This window comes from Siniperca chuatsi, linkage group LG2 (assembly GCF_020085105.1).
Source record: "Siniperca chuatsi isolate FFG_IHB_CAS linkage group LG2, ASM2008510v1, whole genome shotgun sequence".
Classification (NCBI taxonomy): domain Eukaryota; kingdom Metazoa; phylum Chordata; class Actinopteri; order Centrarchiformes; family Sinipercidae; genus Siniperca; species Siniperca chuatsi.
In genome coordinates, this window is record NC_058043.1 from 28,988,899 (window position 1) to 29,009,680 (window position 20,782).

The 20,782-nt window shown below is 40.4% G+C and overlaps 1 protein-coding gene across 16 annotated transcripts in view; it reads right to left on the reverse strand.

Moving 5' to 3' along the window:
* The window catches only part of LOC122869477 (protein 4.1-like), a 107,236-nt gene that overhangs the window by 23,923 nt on the left and 62,531 nt on the right, over positions 1–20,782 (reverse strand). For 13 of the 16 annotated variants that reach the window (XM_044182624.1, XM_044182553.1, XM_044182595.1 and 10 more), the window contains 10 exons: positions 18,617–18,735; positions 16,761–16,928; positions 11,221–11,325; positions 5,392–5,434; positions 5,105–5,180; positions 4,530–4,748; positions 4,037–4,124; positions 3,782–3,934; positions 2,003–2,100; positions 506–681 (listed from right to left, as the gene is read on the reverse strand). In XM_044182624.1, coding sequence (XP_044038559.1) covers positions 506–681; positions 2,003–2,100; positions 3,782–3,934; positions 4,037–4,124; positions 4,530–4,748; positions 5,105–5,180; positions 5,392–5,434; positions 11,221–11,325; positions 16,761–16,928; positions 18,617–18,655 — 1,165 coding nt within the window. In that variant the 5' untranslated portion in view covers positions 18,656–18,735. Of the gene's footprint in view, positions 1–505; positions 682–2,002; positions 2,101–3,781; positions 3,935–4,036; positions 4,125–4,529; positions 4,749–5,104; positions 5,181–5,391; positions 5,435–6,887; positions 6,964–7,421; positions 8,923–11,220; positions 11,326–16,760; positions 16,929–18,616; positions 18,736–20,782 lie in introns of those variants that run through there. The other 3 variants (XM_044182587.1, XM_044182613.1, XM_044182618.1) reach the window with 3 other exon arrangements.

Consider the following 20,782-nt stretch of genomic DNA (forward strand, 5'->3'; position numbering starts at 1 on the left):
GTTTGGGTCCAATCCCTTGTTTTACACTGACTGACATTATACAACACTCATGTACAGACACACATACATGTTATCATGGTTACCAAATTATTTGCATAAATATGTCACTTATACAGATCGCTTATTATAAGATCACAAACTCAATCATTAGATGGATTTAATAGTTGTTTAGCTTTTCAAATGATGCTAAAATTACACAAGTACTACTTTCAGTATTGGGGCCGATCTGGGCATATTTTAAAGGATCAAGATCCAGATCAAAATGAAGCCAACCAAATGCAGATATTTTCTTTACTAAATTCTACTGTACTATCTTTTGCTCATCTCAATCTGCTAATGTTGCAGAAATTGTGAACATTAAGAGTGTGTGAATGTGAAAAATGATTAGGGTGCACCGGTCGAATCCATCTCAAAGCTGCAACTTTGGAACTGAATACAAGTTTAAAAAACACACTCTTTAGACCCTCCATAAACTGATCTATTGGGGAACTATCGTGGCTCTCACCTCCGTCCAAGCTCCTGGACAGCAGGTACCTCTTGCTGGTGGAACGGTCAAAGTGCGGAGCAGGCCGGTCTATAAGAGCGCTGGCCTGTCTCGTTTGAGCCTGTGTCCTTCCACTGTATCGAAACTTTGAACCCATCACCAAGAAGCCCTTAGGAGGAGGCTCTGGAGACACCAGCCTGTGAAAACAAAAACCGTAATCAGTGAACATGCTTGACCACATATTGTACCATGTAACAAAAAGCAGCTAGGCAAAGACAGTAGGGTGAATGCTGGAATTAGAAATACTTTCAACTGTGTTACATCAAAAGTGGTTTTCAAGCTAACTTATGAGAGTGCATTTTCCATGTATGTTTTGTTTTATATCTGCTCCAAAAGGAAGCCATCACATTAGAACCATCTTTGACCAGCTGTTTCTTGCTGCATGAAACGTGCTTCCTCTGTGGTTTGGCAACTATGTTCATCATCTTGAATACATCTTGAGACCGTCAGGCCAAAGCTGAAACTTCTTTTAACAGTAAAAAGATTTACTAGCATCAGTGCATTTTGCATACTAGCTACATGGAAAAGCTCTATTATTCTGTCCTTGTATGTGTATATTGATTCCACGTACCTCCTGTAAAGGTGATTCAGTATTATTCAGCAAATTACCAGTAAGGCTGAGGTGGCCATGAAAGTAATGAGCTGTAGAGAAGCTACTGTATGTTTAACAAAGCACTGGGGTTGGGCAATGTCTAACGAATTGGCATATGACGATGGATGATGATATTGTTGTTGGAAAGGGGGTCGCCTTATGGGTTACTGGTACACAAATGTTTTTTATATGCATGTCTGTTGGATATTAGTTACTTTTATTTTTTTTGCACATTTGAGCCATTCACAGCCCATCCTCACCTACTCACCTGGTCTTTACCTCCCTATAGTCTATGCTTAAGCTACCTCATTAAGCAGATCATTTGACAATAAAAAATATTTTAAATACTAGTCATAGTGATGTAACTACAGAAACCTTGCATTATGGCGTTGACAAATTTAGTCGCTCAAAATGGACCACTTCACCCATCTGGCAGTACTTTGGGTTTTGGCCTAACAAAAAAGGAGAACCAAGAGACACTCCTATCTTTTTTGAAATTTAGGTTCCTAGGAGAGAATGGGATAGTTTGCTCTGTACGTAAGTTTTAATCCTCAGTTTTGCGATACAAATAAAGACGCTCAGATTTACTGAGGCAAACTAGGTAGGTAAAAATAACTTTTTATGTTTGTGTCTAAATTAAAATGTGTTTTCACTGGGTGGTAAATAGTGTGATTAAATAAGCTGTTTTACCATAGTAGAGGGCTCAGTGGACGATGACTGGCAGCCATCAGCCCAACCCTACAAAGCACTGTACGATGAACTGAGTGTGGTTGCACCTGATGAAGCTGTACATATGGAAATGTTTTGTTTCCCTTGATAGGCATTTAACGTGAACCTTCCAGCCATGAGACCAGATCCATTCTTACCGGAAGAAGGTGTGATGCTCGATGCAGACCTTCCACAGCTTCTTGGCAGCTCTGTGGTTAGGAAGTTTAAAACCAATTGTACTTTCAAACTGCTCATACTGGAGGGGAGAGAGGACAGGGAGACAGAGAGAAATGTGAAGAAAGGTATGGGGGTTACAGCACCAGGTGTGTTTACTTTGTTTTGCTGAAGGCCACCTCAGTACTTGGTGGACTAAAGTTTAGGGCAACCTAATACATCAAAAAAAATAAAAAATATATACTAAATCTAATTGCATGCACACTGAACCCAATCAATAAAGCATTCTTAACTTTGTGCTGGCATAAACACTACTACTACATACACTAACACATTTAGAACATGGATTTTGCCAACAGGACAGAAAGTGGCAGATCAAGGCAGAGAAAGGATAATATCCAATGTTCAGATACTGGGAGCAAATGGGAGGAAAACTATTTCATGGCTCTATATTTACACTCTTTATCCTTCTATTCTGGCTGTGGCTGCAGCTGCAGCAGCTCTTTTAAAAGGGCTCTTTATTTGGCTTGTTCACAGGCTCACTGTGTGGCTCTGTCACTTGACTGGGTCTGGCCCAGACAGCCTGTCACACGGAGGCTCAGCATAGAGGATAAGCTGCAGCACTGCATAGCACAATAAGGAGGGCCAGAATATAGACCCTGACCGTGCAGAGGAGCAAAAATGGAGGTATAAAGCAGAGGATTTTACAGCCTTCTGCTCAGCACAATTGACCACATATTCATTTCTGCAGTGGCTTTTGACAGTAACAGCTGTGACAGTATATCAGCTATACTTAAAGGAATAGGAACATTTTGGGAAATATGCTTATTCGTTTTCTCGCAGAGTATTAGATGAGATTATCAATACCATTCTCATGTCTATATGCTAAATATGAAGCTGGAGAAGCTTGGAAGCAGGGGGAAACAGCTAGCCTGACTTTGTCCAAAGGTAATAAAGATTCAGCCTACCAGCACCTCTTAAGCTCACTATCCATACAAAAACTGAAGTGTAAAAACAGTGACTTGCCACCACCAGGCAACCAGCAGAGATGAGATATATAACGTGTTAATTAGTGAGCTTAAGAGGTGCTGGTAGGCAGATTTCTATTTATTTTATTTATTTTTTTTTTTTACCTTTGGACATAGCAGGGCTAGCTGTTCCCCCTGTTTCCAGTCTTTATGCTAAGCTAGGCTAACACTGGATCCTATACTTCCCATAATGCAACTCAATAGAATCTCTTGGTGAAACTCAATGCCTGGTTAACACTCACTCCTTTCAAACGCCACACCCACAATTTGTTATGCAGGCTTTCTGTTATAAATTTGCAGTCTCCAACCCCAACCCAGATGACATCACTATGACATGATTTTCTCAGATTTGACTTGGGCGACTGTGTCGCGGGTCGTCCACCAATTGGAAGGTCGGCAGTTCGATCCCGGCTTCCCCCAGCCTACATGTCGAAGTGTCCTTGGGCAAGACACTGGGCAACCCCAAATTGCTCCTGAGGGGATCTGTGCCTTCGGTGCATGAATGATTAATTACTCTGATGCGCAGTTCTGCCATCAGTGTGTGAATGTGATATGTAGTTGAAGTGAATAGTCAGAAAGGCTATTAACTATATATGTACAGTCCATTTACAAAAAATCCTACAGAAGACATTACACAACTGTTTTTTGTTGAGTAGCACTAACCATGACTAGTAAAAAAACAATGCGTAAAATGGTTAGAGTACCCTTTTAATTATCCTTGACCATACTGCATACCTCTCCAGGTCGTATCTTGATGTAGAAGTTGCTCCTCTTATAGGAGATCTTAAGGATCTTTGGCCAGGCAAAGCGGTTGATCCTCAGCCTATCACGGTAAATCAACAGGCCGTTGGCACAGACACCCAACATTATGTCAATCCCTTCAGAATCCTACAGCAAACAAGGGAAAACAAAGAAGCAGAAATTATTTAAGGCAACACTGTATGCATCCTTAAAAAACACTTTCATGCAAATTAAAATAACTTTGTAAACCTTAGCGTGATGTAGGTCCACCCCGTACATGGACAGTTTCTTCGCATTCTCCAAGAAGTTAATTTCAGCCTCTGCTGGAGTCATCCCCCTGTGGGCAGAATAACGGTAATATCTGTAACCAACAACAACAGACTTTCTTGAATAATAAACCCATAATCTTGCGCAGTGGGAGCAGAATTATCTTGGTAATATCCTTGATATCTTCAATTCTAAATTCCTCCCTTTCATCCCTCCAAGCATTATATTTGGGTGTATGCCAAAAAGCAATGCCAAATCAGAGCGTGGTGAAGACGCTCTAACTGAGAAAGTGTTCTTGCACTGGCAAGACTCGCACTGTGTACATCTCAATGACAGATGGTACGGTAATGTGACGGCATCTATCAGTCATATATATGATGGATTGTTTCGACACAACAGAAAACTCATCAGCCGACCATCCCAAGAGATTTGTGGATAGATGAAAGACTGATTTAAACAATACTGTGTCTAATACTTGTAGTTTCGATGGAGCTCCATCACCCTCTCCTCCAGCTCGCGAGTCTGATTGGGGGCAAAACGGAAATCGCTAACATAGTCGGAGCCATGGTCGTCCTGGTCATAGTCCCCCAGCTCAGCTTGAACAGTGTAGGAGCCCAGGAGGGCGTGAGTGACAAACGAGCACGGCAGACGACCTGACAGCATGTCATCCCTCAGCTGCAGACACAGGTAGTATCTGTCAGATGAGACAAAAGGGGAGGGGAGGAGGGTGTTGGCAGTCAAACAAGCCTGAACCAAGGCAAGCTAAAACAACTATTCAACGCAGTTAATCCATGGCAGTTAATAGCATTCCAGGTCTAATCCTCAAAAAGGAGTGAGGGATTTGGGTTGCTTTGACACCAGGGCAAATAAACCTTGAAAATTGTTACAAAAATTTTATGTAAACACACATCTTTAGGAAAATAAAAAAGGCAAATCACCTGCAGAACTGACTAATTTCTCCTCTGATTAACTCTGAAGAGCATCTGACAGCACAGCCAGAGGAATTACTGTTGATATTCTAAGAGTGTGTATGGTAAAGAGGTATTCTACCTGGTAATATCCTCAGTGAGCTGGGAGGGGTCTGGAGGGTAGAACTTGACTGCGAAGGCCAAGTGCCATGGAGAGTCTGAGGAAAAATTACAATGAGAGCTGGAAGGTTAACTATTATGTCTGTCTAAGGAAAATGTAACAACATTGTAATTACAAGCCAATGATGTAATTGTATCTAACAGATTAACACAAAACTTTGCATCACTTGCCAACAAATTGAATTTAACGACTTTACTAACTGAATATTAAAACATTTATCATCTCAGCTACTTAGAAAAGACACTCACTGCGCATCTGCTTTTTGATCTCCTTGGAGGGGTCCAACCAGTTCTGAAATACAGAAGGCAGAATTCATACAGGGCATACTGGAAACACGGCTAATGCACACCACAGTGCCACATTTAGCTCTAATTGCCATCAGTGTTCCTAATGAAAGCCTTTCCATATGGTTAAATAAAGAAACTTAAGCCCTCCCCTGCTGAGCCGTTCAAATGTGCAGAGAGGAGCAGATTAAATTTAAGCATCTGTTTCTTCATTGTGTTGCAAAATCACTGCCAGCCAGTTACCTTATCTGATCTCATCACATCCGATTGTGCAGTGAACTGCTTCGCCTATAGGGGCACCATTTCTGATTTGGTTGCTAGAGCATCTCATCAGTGGTGTTGTGCACACTGACTCACTTGTAACAGAAGCTGTAAATCATGCTGTTTAGAGGCACAGCAACACACAGACGGCAATGGAGAGAGTAATGAAATACCTCCCTCAAGTACTCTTACCATAACAATAAAACATGTGGATGAAAAATCTACTTTTTGTTGGGGGGTTGTTTAGTTTTTTTACAAAACAGCATTAAGACTTGGGCAGAAAAGCCTTAAGTCCTTTATGATGCTATATTGTGAAGCTTGTGAGTTTTCGGTGAATGGTGTGTCCGTGGCGTGGCGTCGAATTTCAACGTTTCACCATAAAACAGGAAGTTGTTCTAACTTCACATGGTCCAATCTGCCCCAAACTTTACATGTTTGATAAGACTCCTGGTCTAAAGACACCTATATGCCAATATTTAGTGTTTGTCATAGCGCCACCTCCTGGCAACAGGAAAAGACATGTTTTATACTTTGATGTACTCCTCCTAGCAGGTTGACCAGATCCACCTCAAATTTGTTCAGCAAAGTCTTAAGACCTTGATGATGTTCAGTTTTTCATCAAACGCTGTTGCTGTGGCTTTATTACTATTTAGACATTCTAATTTTGTAGAACTCTACAGCCAATCTTCACAAAGTTAATACCACTGTGACTACAGGGTTTAACAAGACTCTACAGTCACACTTGCAGCTCTATGCCTTTGGTACAGCTGTGCTTTGAGCTAAATGCTAACACTAGCATGACAACATGCTCAAAATATGAATGCTAACATGCTGATGTTTAGCAGGTATAATGTTCACCATGTTCACCATCTCAGTTTAGTGTGTTAGCATGCTAATATTTGCTAATTAGCACCAAACAAAGTATAGCTGAGGCTGATGGGAATTAGTCATTAGTTTCGCAGGTATTTAGTCATAAACCAAAGTATTGGATAAAAATTCAAATTTTGACCTGATGATGGCGCTGGATGAAATGTTTAAGGTTTCACCAATGCTTTTATAATTCATTGTGAGGGGGTCTGTAAATTTCATTGCAATCCATCCAACAGTTGTCGAGACATTTCACTCAAAACTACAAATGTTAACCTTGTGTTGGCAAATGAATAGTCAGGGGATCAAGTCATTAAGATATATGTCCGTACCAAACATTTCTGCCGATCCATCTTGTAGATGTTGAGATATTCCCAGGATAAGTAAACATTTTGAACTGCTTTGGCACTAAAAGGAAAAGTCAGGGGATCACCAAGTCATTAGGACTCATTGTCATCATGGATATTTGTACCAAATTTTGTGCCAATCCAAAAAATGTCGACCTTCTGGTGGCGCTAAATGAAAGGTCAAGTGATCTCCAGAATCAGTATGTTTCATCCTCTCGGCCCTGAATATTTGTACAAAATTTCATGGTATAGTTGTTGCGATATTTCAGTCTGGCCCAAAAGCGTTGGACCGACAAACTGATGAACTGACATTGCCAGCATGGTTAAAATCTTATAAAAACAAATCAGTAAAACTAAAAATAGAATAGAATAATTCTAATAGAATAGAAGTCTACTCACTTACAGTAATGGGAGTTAATATCATTTGTTACTTTAATACTTGCGCTTACATACACAAACACTTAAAAAGATGTTTGCTGCATGCAACATGACATGAAGCTGACAGTGATCTTCACTAACCTGAATACCACACAGCAGCTGCTTATTAATGCTGACAATCTTTTTGGCAGCTGGTATCACGTCATTCAGAGTGGAATCAGGAGCATGAAAGGTTGATACAGCAGAGAGTAATCCTGTGGCAATGTTGGGAAAACTGCAAGCATCTCTGGCAATTTGATCTGTGCCTTCACGTACACGTACACTCACGTACACAGGCACAAATACACGTACGCCTCTGGTGTTTAATCAAGCTGCTAAAGACTTTAATGAGTCGCAGGCATTTATCATCCCCCTGAATCTATCTTATATCAGCCAAGGCCAAAGAGCACTCAATTAGTAAGGCGCTCTCTGCTGCTTTGCTTTTCTCTGCAGAAAAGCAGGAAGAACTTTTAATCAATGACTGTTCAAGGCTTCGCTCTTGCTTTTGCAATCTTAGTTCATAAAGCAATCACACAGAATAAATGTTCTCCCAAAGGGCAAAGATTAAATCCTTGTTCCCCCAACTGAGACAGAGGAAAGGGCATCTGAAATGACAAGGCTTGTTTGGTCTACCAATCAGCGATGACCCCAGACAGTAGGCTCAAGCTATGCTCTGATAAGCCTGTCTTTGATGACCCTGGCATATTGATCTAAGCCATAGCCTTACCTACACTCAGAGAGAGGAAAATATTTGAACTTCAAGGCTGTTTACCTCTCTAACACCCCATTTAACCTGTCTGTAGGGGCCGAGAGCATGCTCGATCCAAAGCCTCAGCCGTCAGACACGCATCAAGTCACAACATGTGAGCTGACAAAGCATGCACAAGCTGATGATGGTGACAGAGGATATGCTCCAGATGTTAAAAGGGACTTAGTCTTGTCATCTCTCCTATCTTCCAAAGGCAAGAGGTTCCTCTGTAGCCTGTTGTGAAGTAACATATGTGCCTTTAGGGAGGCTCGCATCCATCAAAACACAAAACCCACATCTGACAAAGAGCTCTCATGTGAGTGGACAGCTAGGACCCATCAGTGCAGTGTCAATTACTTGATTATATGATAATAAGCCTGGTCTGTGCAGCCTAACAAGTCAACAAAGATCAGAGGGAAACATATTCAGACTTTCTACTTGAAATGTCAAAATGATTTGTGAGCTGATTGGAGTTTAATGTATGTACATATTTATCAGAAGCAGAAATAATTAAACGTCAGAGGACAGAACCAAAGAACCAGAGTCACAGCATTTCACAAAATAAAGTCAAAATTACAAAAAAAACATATTTTCTTCCTTACTTCTTGCAGTATCTAGCCATGCAGATAGTTTTGGTTTTACCACAAAAAAGAAATCTTTAAAGAAAGCAGCTCCAATGAGTAATCAGGACATTATTCTTTAAAGACACTTTGCGGTTGAGGCTTTTAAAGATGTACTAATCAATATTTTTATATTAACAATGGAGAAAATTACTATAAGTAATGTGAAAGGAGTCGATCTGTCATAGTCCAGTTGTGCCTCTCCCTCTTTCCTGTTGTTTTCAGTCGTTCTCCCCTCCCTTGTGTTTCTTGTCAGTCCCCTGTCTGTGATCTGTGTGTGTGTGTGTGTGTGTGTGTGTGTGTGTGTGTGTGTGTGTGTGTGTGTGTGTGTGTGTGTGGGGCACACAGAGCTCCAATCATCCTCCTCCTGCTGCAATCACCTGCACACCTGTATCCCATCCACTAATCAAGACTCTGCAGTATATCAACCTGGGCTCTTCACTCCATTCTTTGCCAGATTGTTCCATTTGCAAGTGTGGTACTTATGCTACAGCATACACAACTAGTTTATTGATTCCTTGTGTTGCCTTTTTTTTTGCTTGTGCTTAACATTTTTTTTACCTGTGCTTCAGATTAATTCATTCATTCCCGGATCTCATCCTGCCTGCCCTGCTCCGATGTGAAACTATGGATCACTCGCTCAACATCTCCATTTACCAATTCTAAAATAAATTACTGTTATCTTTGACATGCCGTTATCTGAGTTCTGCTTCTGGGTTCTGTAGCTATTCAAACCTTAACACGAGTGCCCTGAACCATCTCTTAGTTATGCTGCTATAGGCCTAGACTGCCAGGAGACTTCCCATGCTGTACGTCTCTCCTCCTCTCCATTCTGTATGTCTAATAATAATATTTGTAGTAGCGGTTGTCGAGCAGGAGCATGGTGGCAGTAGGTGGCTTGCAATCATAGAACCAGACTCTACAGCTCCAAAGGCAGAAATACCTGCAAGAAGCGACAGAAGGAGAGAGACAAGAAAGCACAAAACTATGGGAGAGAGAAGATGTCATGTTACTAACTCTACATCTCTCTGGAGCTATAGCCACCTACTGCCCCCATGTTCCTGCTCGACAACTGCTACTACAAATATTATTATTAGTAATATTATTATCATTATTATTCCTATTATTATTATTTTATTAATATTATCACTACCATTACATTATTATTATTATTTTAAAATTATATGTGGAGTTTACATTGTGCTACTGTATGCTTTTCTCTCTCTCTCTCTCTCTCTCTCTCTCTCTGGTCCCTGTAAATAATATTATAAAGAGTACGGTCTAGACCTGTTCTATATGAAAAGTGCAATGAGATAAGTTCGGTTATGAATCTGCGCTATAACACAACTTGAATGCATTTGGTTTACTCTCTTTTCACAAGGAAATACAAATTATGTACCTGGGTCATCCGGTGCGTCTTGCATATCTGTGTCCTATCTCCTATTATTCCTGTCGCTCATCAAGGGGGTCGAGCTCTGGTGTCCCCTTTCCCCCGCACATGGCACAAACACTGTCTGTGTAAGGCTATGCGCCTTTTGGCTTCTACTTTTATGTCGGACCACTTTTATTTTGGAGAGGGTCCGACCTTCTGAGCCAGCAGCATTCACTGCGTCCGCCACATGCTGCCACTTTATAGCCTTTTTGGCATTTGTGATGTCCACACTGTCCACCAAACAATATCTTCTTTCATGCTTCAACCTCCCCAACAGGAACTTCAATTTCACACTGGGTGAAATATCTTCTTTTTTTTTTTAGCTTTTCTGTCAGAATTTGCATCATTGTCTTCATGCAGACAGTATGGATTAATATTAAAAGGTGGTGTATGCGATTCTGGAGAAATCCAATACCATGACAAATACCATGATATAGAGCGAACAATGACACAGTAAGTAATGTAACTTATGTTAGCTAGGTTGTGGGTTAGCAAACTGTCCCTACAGTTGCTACTGCGGATCTGCGGAAATTTTTTTTCAGCGCACACACATAACAGACAGCTAGTGGACCGTGAGGAGATATTTGTTGAATTTGACAAAAAGACGTGTATTGGGTTAGAATCGTATACCCCACCTTTAATTAGGGGTGTTTCACTGACCATTTATAGGCAACTATAAACTCGCTCACGTGCGCCAAATTTCAAGTTGATTGTGATTTTTAAAGGGAAATCGTGTTGGATGTGTGTGCGTACTGTGTTATAAATCAGAATATCTTTGTGTGTAAGCACTTTTTGTCCTTTGTCTGTACACAGCCTTTTGAGGTGAATCCTTCACACAGTTTTATAAATGAGGCCTCAGAGAAGCTCTGCCTCTGAGAAATATTTGTATAACTACATTTCATATATACATCTTTCAAAGAGTAGATGAGACATCTTTTCATCTTGGAAGTTTCCATTTTCCATTCATTTTTGAATGATGTATAGTGCACCCCTGAGAGAGCCAACCCAGCCAACAAGTGAGAGGAATACAGATTGTTCTATAAGCAACGTGTTTACACACTGAAACATCCCACAAGGTTATTGTGGCACACAATCACTGACCTTCTGGGTGTCTGTGTCGGCAAAGGTCAGACCAAAGTAGTCCTTCTCCAGCAAGTTGAGGTGCTCACACACCATGTCCATCAGGGTCTGTCCTTTGGAGTGTTTCTGCAAAGACAAACATACATGACACAGCAGTGGTAAAAAGGTCAACAACAATGCAGAAGAAAGCAGAGAAATATTTCTGAAATACCCTACATGCATAATAGTTTACTACTGGTATAGCTCAGTTTTTTTGGGAAAAAATTGGCTCAACAATATCAGACCCCATTAGACATCTGTGCTTGTCAAGATTGCTTTCCTGTTCTGTGGTTGTGCACACAATAAAACAGCTCAACCATTTGGTGTTGTGTCACAGTCAGTGTGAATCAAACACTTGACAGTGAAAATGGACTGTGAATTGCTGGGGAAAATTGGTCTATGATGGTCTATGATTTCTCCTTCTATTGACAGAGTTCAAGGTGAGCATTTCAGGAACATTTCCTTTCACATTCAAGTGACAAGTTCATGTTTTCACATTCAATGGAGAGTTTCAATGTAGATTTTTTTGACCAGTTAACATCCGGATGCACAAAAAAACCTTTTTGCTCATAGTACTGAAAGAGCCTTAGACATGATTTGGCAGAGATCTAATATCCTTCGTGTATAGCCTTGGTGCAAGAAGTATACCAAAATAGAGAGGTGGAGAATGAAATAATTCAACCTGAGGAATATGGCCAATAGTGGCTAATATTTAGACACTTAAAAGTTTTTTTAATCCAATTATTTTTTGGATCAATTTTCCTCATTTCTAATATTGTAACATCTGAGGGACACGTAATGCCATGCAAAAACTATATTTCTAAGTAAGTGAGATTATTTTATATTTAAAATTCATGTTTTGAGTATGGATTGGATTATATAGTGCCTGCCACATTCCATTGATAACAATAGTGCTTCCGATGATTTACATCCCATATAGTTCTACACTGAAAAAACCTATAGTCTCGGAATCACAACTAACATCCTTCTCTAAAGATGGAAAAAATATCAATCAGACAAGCACATATTGTACATCTATAGCAATTAGAGATGTGCTGGGCACAGAGAAAAACACTTCATGAGAAAGGACTAACTTTGAAGTAACTCCATCATTATTGGTCAAATGTGTCATCAAAAGTGATACTTTCACAATGTCCATTGTTAATAAGCAAGACCAAGAGTCTACAGCCATGTTAGCAGCTCTGTGAAGCTGCACTTTGAGCTAAATGCTGATGTCAGCATACTAACATGCTCACAGTGATACTGATATTTAGCAGGTAATGTTTACTATGTTCAACCATCTTAGTTTAGAGTGTTAGCATGCTAACATTTGCTTGTCAGTACTAAACACAAAGTACAATGAAAGCTGATGGGAATGCCATTATTTTTGCAGGTATGTGGTCATAAGAAACACTACTGGACCAATTAAAATTTTGACCTGATAATGGCGCTAGATGAAAATTCAGGGGAACACCAAAGTCATTGAGATTAATACTCTTGGGACCATGAATTGCCAAATTTCATGGGAATCCTTCCTATAGTTGGTGAAACATTTCACTCAAAACCAAAAAAGTCAACCTCAAAGGGGATCAGGGGATCACCAAAGCACACATGCCTCCCAACTTGAAGTTCATAGGTTCCTGTAAACCTGGATGGCTATATGGATCTTGCCTGTGTGGTGTTTGATATCTACAAACAAGATTAACACTAATGTTATTTTGAGTCATTTAATTCCCTAGTATTGATTGGTTTGCAATTGAATTAATTATACTTAACAAGAATTCTTTGAAATGGGCCTTTTTGAACTTATTTTAAGACTTCTGGTAGCTGGACATCCTGACTTATTTTAAGAAATCACTTACTGCACTGGCAGCCAAATGTGCTTGTTTCAAGTGAAATAATGCTCATATCAAAAAACGTTTTATTTAAATTTGATAGGGCAAATTAAATATTGAGTCATCAAGTCATGCATGGGCTCATATGCCACTGTTAAATATAGAACAAGGAAGAAGTATGTTAATGTTTAGACCTAACACTGAACCACACATACACAGTATTATACTCACACAGACACACATGGTACCTCCTCCCCTGGGGCCTACTTTGTGAGGTGACAGGGAGATATAGCTAGCAGTTGCCAGGGAAACAGATGCAGTATTATCCCTCTGCTGTCGTGTTTCTTAATATTTGCCTCATTATGGGTGAAAGGATGGTGGACCAATACTTGGGAAGTGCATCTAATAAGCTCTCATCATGTCAGTCAGTAGGTCCCCAACGGCAAGATTGTCAATGTAAAGCATTGTATGCTGTATGACATCAGCGGCAGCCAGCAAAATTATATAAACAAATCAGCATGTGGAGTCTTAATAATCTATGACTGGAGTGATGATCCAATCTATTTGCTCTCTGCTCTGGAGCAATTAAATATTCAACTGTATATATTCAACAATAATGATGTCAGCGTCGCCACCTGAATGGACACCCAAGACAGAATCTTGGCAGTGTAAAAAGACAACTAACCAGCATGAAACATTCAATTCCACCCAAAATAGCTGTGTTCTACACATCGGCCCAAGCAGGCTTGACCATGCATAGTCAGGCGGATTACAAACCAGTGAGCAGAGGGGGAGATTGGGCGAGAGAAGTGGTTAAGAGTGTGGTGCTTCCTCTCCTGCCCTAAGACCACGGGGATACTCCACCATGCATCATTGACAGAAGACTTAATTAACCCATGAATGTGGCACCTCCTCCAGGGGGAGCGCTCCCAAAGTGTAGCCTGCCTTCTCGTAACGCTGTTATTACCAACTCCTGGAAGCACGAAGGAGGTTCAAATATGGCAGGCATGATGTTCCACCCCAGCAATTAAAGACAGGAAGCGAGAGCAAGCCTGCCAATGACCTGGCGGTCTGAGGCTCTCACCAAACTAGAATTTTAAGAGGCTGCTTTGTACATCCTTCTCTGGCAATGACTGGCAGTGCTGCAAGGGCGGACGAATATTCAGGAAGAGCACTTAAGACACAGAAGCTTTCATAACCATACTGCAAACTATTGTTGTGGTGTGGAAAAGGTCCAAAGGTATTTCTGAGTGTTTTCACAGTGCTGAGAGAGAGTGCAAGCGTAGCATCCTGATATTCTTACCTCACACACAGTGGCACATAAAAAGTATCTTCCCCCAACACCACAACACACACAAAGCTTCATGCACTTGTGCATAAGTATCCTAAGGGGTGGCTCATAATAACATTGCTCTTCTATTTCCTCATTGGCTGCACCTGGCTTGCAACCATGCAATAACTATACATCATCATCAGGGTTATTTCAGATTTGGCTTGAGAATTTTTAACAGAAAGTTAGTGTTAAGAATTTGGAAGGTAGATTTTGAACAATTAGTCATTTACCAGGATTGGATGGTGTAACGAAAGACAGTATTGAGTTCCAATAATATAAAATGTAGGATCCAGTGTTTTTGGAGCCTGACCCATGCTAGAGACTAAAACTCGGGACATCTTGGCCTCTGCTCCTAGATTTTGACCATTCATTTTTTAATCCCCCAGTTTGAGTCCCCCATCTTAGTGCAATGCTAAATCGCTGGAATGCACCTTTAAATAAAAAAAATAATAAAATAAAAATGTCCAAACTAAAATATAATCTAAAGTTCGAAAAGTTTCCTGACATTCCCAAATGTTTTCCCAAATGATTCTAAAGTCACGAAAGTCAGAAAAATTTTAATTTGAACATCTACAATTCCATGACAATTGAGCAACTCCATCTGCTGAGGAAGATTGTGTGATACACTTGAAAGCTCCAGAATAGATACTAAATGGACACTGATTTAGATCTGGAAGTATCTGATCAAAGGAATAGGTAAACAAACCTAAGAAACTGAGCCAGCATTCAAGGCAAACTTTCAAAACTGTTTGAAATTTTGGGAAATGGGCTTTGCTTTCTTGACGAGAGTTAGATGAGAAGATGGGAGGCTGAAGTTTTATATAGCAGGGTTATAACAACACCACATTACTTTTGCATTTGTGTCATGTTTGTTTCACAAGTGTCATAATCTGCACTGCCACAAAAGGTCACATGTCAGCAAACAGTAAACATATGTTGTTTTAAAGGAATAATTCAACATGTTGGGAAATACGTTTCTTCATTTTCTTGAGTTCAATCAGATGACATGATTGATACCACTCTCATGCCTATACACTAGATATGAAACTACAGCCTGCAGCAGATTATCTTATTTTAGCATAAAGACTGGAAAAAGGGGGAAACAGCTAGCCTGTCTTTGTCCAGAGGTTACAAAATCTTACCACCAGCACCTCTAAAGCTCACTAATTCATATCTTGTTTGTTTAATTTGTACAAAAACCAAAGTGTAAAAATTACAAATTGTGGTTTTACGGGGGGTTATGTGTCAGACTATTTCTTGGCAGGGAGCAGTGACTTCCTGGAGTCTCTTCTGGTTTCCCGGCAACCTCACAGTGATGACAAGACTTCAGGAAATCACTGCAAGACTCCAGGAAGTCAAACTATTCCTTTAAATCAAGCTTTGTTTCCTTCTTGCTGACATGCAACATCTTGTGGCCGTGCAGATAATGACAGCACAGGTAGCATGTAGCATGACATTGTTACTGTGTAACACCACAAAACTTCTGGGCTCTGTTTGCATCAATGTTGGTTTCTTTTAACCTTCCCCTAACCATAAATGTAACCAAACATTAACCATAAAGGTGGCAGCTAAGAAAATGTGTAAGAATTCTTGAATTGGTCCCTTGCAACTTTTTTGCAAGGCACTGACAAACATTGTTTTCCTACTGATGGGGGTACCAGTACCCAATACTGATGCCCAACATGTACAGTACATCTCCAGTTCCAGTCCATGCTACAGAAGCCTTGCTGAAATGCATAGGCAGGTTACTGGGCTGTGACACAGGCTGGCTGCCACCAACTGGCCCAGACAGAAGCCTGATTTAACTCTGTCATCTCAGGTACAGAGGCAGCTGTGCCAGACAGACACATTGTGTCCTAGATATGAATTCCTTCCACCACAATCCTGCAAAAGATATTGTGAAGGAAAGATAGACCTATTCTGCCAGAGGTGTATGCTGCTGCTAGTCATAAAAGCTCCAAAATCTCGAGCGTCTTTACATGCATGCATTTAGTTTCCTTTCCCAGCAAATGAGAAATGTCCTATTTTACACTGTTGGAGTAATGGCAACAGATATCTTGTGTGGAATGAAGACTTTCATGCTGCACTATTTTTTGTGCCACTGTGTGTATTCCAGAAATGTGTGACATTGCTTTGGCTTTGGCCCTCTGGTGAGCGCTCAGCATGGCACCCTCTCTTTTATGCTCTTTGCTTGCTTTATCCACTCTGTACAGCACTGTACAACACACACACACAACTACCCACAGAGGAAAATAACAACAAAGGAAAAACAGAACGTTGCTTTGTTTTTTCAAAACATGGTGAGGCTAATACTAGAAAACGTGTTACCACAAATTGTTTTCCATTGTGCATACCTCAATTTCTGCTTCTATCTCGGAGGAGTCCAGCAGGGTCACTTTGAAGGGGACGGTTTTAAGTCGTTTGGAGCCTTTCTGGGGAGATTTGAGGTTCTTGTTTGGGGACGTCTTCTCAGACATGTCGTCTGTTTCTCTGTGTTCGTCCAGATGCTTGGAGTTCTGTTCCTTAACATTTAAATATAAAAAAAGGAAATGGAAGGAAATGACACCTGTTATAGATTTCATCTGACTTCCCTGATGCCTGAGTGGATATTTAAAAAAGTTAAAATACTTTTAAGTACTGTATCAGTATCAGGACAGTGTCTTACGATTAAGTCCTTTGATTGCAATGGCGTAAGAGAAGGTCAATGGTGTCAGCATTGTGGCTTTAATAGATACTGGATTCTAGGCACTGTGTGCAATCTGTGCAAGTCTGCTAATTCAAATACTGAAAAACATACAGTCTAATATAGATCTACTGGAAACTGCATTGACTCCCAGTTATTAGAATAATCACTGAATTACAAGACAAGATATAATCACAGCAGTCATTAGTGATGTTATCCCTGTATATCATAGACATATATCATAGACTTTTTAGACTCTTTGGAACAAAGACTTGAAGATTCTGCTTCAAACGAGGCAAAACTGTTGCAATATCAAGAAACACTGTAAGTTAATGAATCCCAATAAAACGTCTTCATAATCAGTGTTAATTTCATTATGACCCGAAGGCCTGTTGTAACGGAGGCAATATGAACAAATTACCCTATTTTTCTGCCGTGTAATGATATTCTCAGCTCTCTAAAACACAAGCTTTGGAGCCAGTTGCATCAGTTCTTCGCAGGTTCAAACTTAGCTTAGTTTTAAGTTTTAAGATTATTTTTAAATTAAAATTAGTTGCACACACACACGAGCGTGCACTCACACACACACACAAAAACGTAGTTCTCACATAGACATTAGTTGTTACTAATCATTTACACACAGTAACTGCCAGGTGTGAATGTTGCTAGCTAACTAAACCAACTGACAACACTAACTTTAATGTGCCGTTTCTAGACTGAAGAGTAAAAGAGGTAATATGAAATATGGTCAACATATCTGACCTAAAACTTGATAAAACCATGTTTTGTAATTATGTAAACTGGGAAGATTTAAAATTGCATTTCACAAAAATAATATAATATACCTTAAAATGTTATGCTAACAACATCAGACTAAATTACTAAATAGCGTTGGTCAGATTAGCATATTAAACTGCATGAATCTAACTATAAAGGAATTTCACACTCCGAACGGCCATGCCCCGAGTTAGTACTACTAACTCTAAAACACCCATATTTCTCCATGAATACATATATAAATAAAACAAAGTCAGACTTATATATACAAAGGATTGTCAGTTAAGTTTAATATATTGTTTGGCCCCCTCAAACTGTTATTTTTGGCACTTGTGTTACAGCTTGTGATGCTATAGTGACTTCCTGTTTACAGAGTTGATTGATTTGTTGAAAACATTTCTTAAGTTTAAACGGTGCAACCTGGTTCACTAGTTTGAAACTAGCTTCTAATTACTAAGAACTTAGGAAAGACCTTACACACAAACTTAATCTATTTACAAATAGCTGGTGCAGACGACAGACGAAGAAGACGCCAAAAGAAACCCATTCCTAACTGATGAATTAAAAGCTACTATTTCCTGTATTTTTACTTTATACAACTACTGGAAAGTCTGTGGCTTCAATTCAATTTTATTTATATAGCGCCAATAAATATCAGATGTTATCTCAGTCTTTTCCTATAGAGCAGGTCTAGACCATACTCTTTATAATATTTCAGTAATCCATTAGTGCAATTAGGGCTGTGCTGACCTGTTTGACCATCTTGCTGTCCGAAGCTGAGTCCTGCATGCCTGCTGCTGCTCCCTGCTGTCTGGGAGGAGGACTCCTATCTCTGGCTCAGGGCTTTGCTTCAGCAAAAAAACACCAACCTGAGAAGAAACAAGAACACAGCAAATGTTTTCAAATAGTGACTCAACTGAGTAGAGCCTTCTCTTCAAAATGCCATGTCAAAAGCATTAATGCATGCTTTCTTTCAGAATAAAAAGAGCTCAACAGTGCATTCCTTCAGTCACAAAGTCCATTGTTCCATGGTACAATGGACTATGTAACTGTCTGCAAATGCATATCAGGTACAGTAGTATGTAGGCTCATAGTGTTGTCTTTGATTCGTCTGATAAAATGTACACTCCCACCAAAATTATGAGTGATTTGTTATATCAAGATAACAACAACGAATAATTTTTAACAGGAATAACCATTTCTTTGCACAGGACGCTCTACACTAGTGAGCTTATTACTGCGTTGACCTTTGTTGTTCAGTCTCCTGTCTCCAAAGGAGATTTTTACTCTTCGCACGAGTCCGTCCTTGCTGCTAATGGTCTCCCGGACTCTGGCGAGTCTCCATTCACCTCTAGGTGACAGTTCATAAATGTCCAACACAATGTCACCTTCTCTTAGATTTCTTTTTGAAGTGAGTGCCAGCGCTGTCGTTGTTTTGCAGATACTCACGCCTCCATCTGCACCAGAACTGTTCAGTCAAAAACTGCACACGACGCCAAAAACTGCACACGACGCCATCTCTTTGCTGCATAGAGGTCCTCTTTTGAGAAGACACCCGGTGGGGGCATTGTTGTGCTGGATTTCATGTGGTGCAGATGGTTAGGGGTTAGTGGTTCCAAGCTGTCAGGGTTGTTAAGGTTGTCTACAGTCAGTGGGTGACTGTTTACTATGGCCATAGCTTCATAGAATAAAGTCCTTAGTGAAGCATCATTTAATCTACCATGTGCAAGTGACAGAGTAATATTCAATACTCTTCTGACAGTCCTTATCTGCCGTTTCCACACTCCACCTGCGTGACTGGAGTGCAGTGCGTTCATCACAAAGTCGCACTGCTTTTGGGACTTAGGGCAGTTTTAAACTCATTCTTTGCGCCAACAAAGTTTGTTCCCTGATCACAATGGATTTGTCGAATTTCACCTCTGATAGAAATGAAACACCTTAGTGCATTAATGAATGTGTCAGTGGATAGGTCTTCTAATAGCTCAATGTGAATGGCGCGTGAGCAAAAGCAAGTGAACAAAAGTCCATACCGTTTATGTTGTTTTCGCCCTTCTGTAGTTACAAAAGGGCCGAAACAGTCCATACCGCAATATGTGAAGGGTGGAGAGGGCTCCAAGCGTTCTGCTGGCAGGTCGCTCATTCTCTGACCCTCCGGAGCCTTGCGAAGTCTACGACAAATGACACACTGGCGGATGAAAGAAGCAACAGTTCTGCTCATCCCTGGGATCCAGTAGCCGCTGGATCTGATTTCGTTTATGGTGAAGCCTTTTCCTTGGTGTTTAACTTTGTCGTGACAGTGAGCTATTATGAGTCATTATTATTATTTTGTCACGTGATGTTCCTTTGGAATCACGATAGGGTGTTTGGTCGATGAAAGTCTCCCTCCGACCTTGATGAGATCATCCGTGTCCCTGAAAACGTCTAAGTGGAACAGTTTGTTGTGGTGTAGGAGCTGATTTCCTTTGTTTAATAGCTTTATCTCTTTTCCATATGTGTGTTTTTGTACATCCTGAATGATGACATGTACTGCACTTTCTTGTTCACTCACTGTAGCCGGCGTATCTGATTTAACTTTCTTGGCCCTTCTTATGAGACGTGCTACAGCTTTGACTGCTTTGGACCATGATGAGAACTTGGACAAACGTTCTGCAAGGCTGAATGTCTCTGTAACTTTAGTTAACATTGCCTGTGTTTTTCTGACTTCTGGATCTCCAAGAGACAATTCTAGCTCTACACATTGTGGTGTGGGCAGGTCCCTCTCCCAGAGAAAGGAGGGGCCTGTGAACCAGTTAGATGAGAGAAGCTCAGTGACAGAATTACCCCTAGATGCACTATCGACTGGGTTCTCTTCAGATGGCACGTAAAACCATTGCTGAGGGTTTGTACTTTGGTGAATCTTTTATGAACCTATTCACT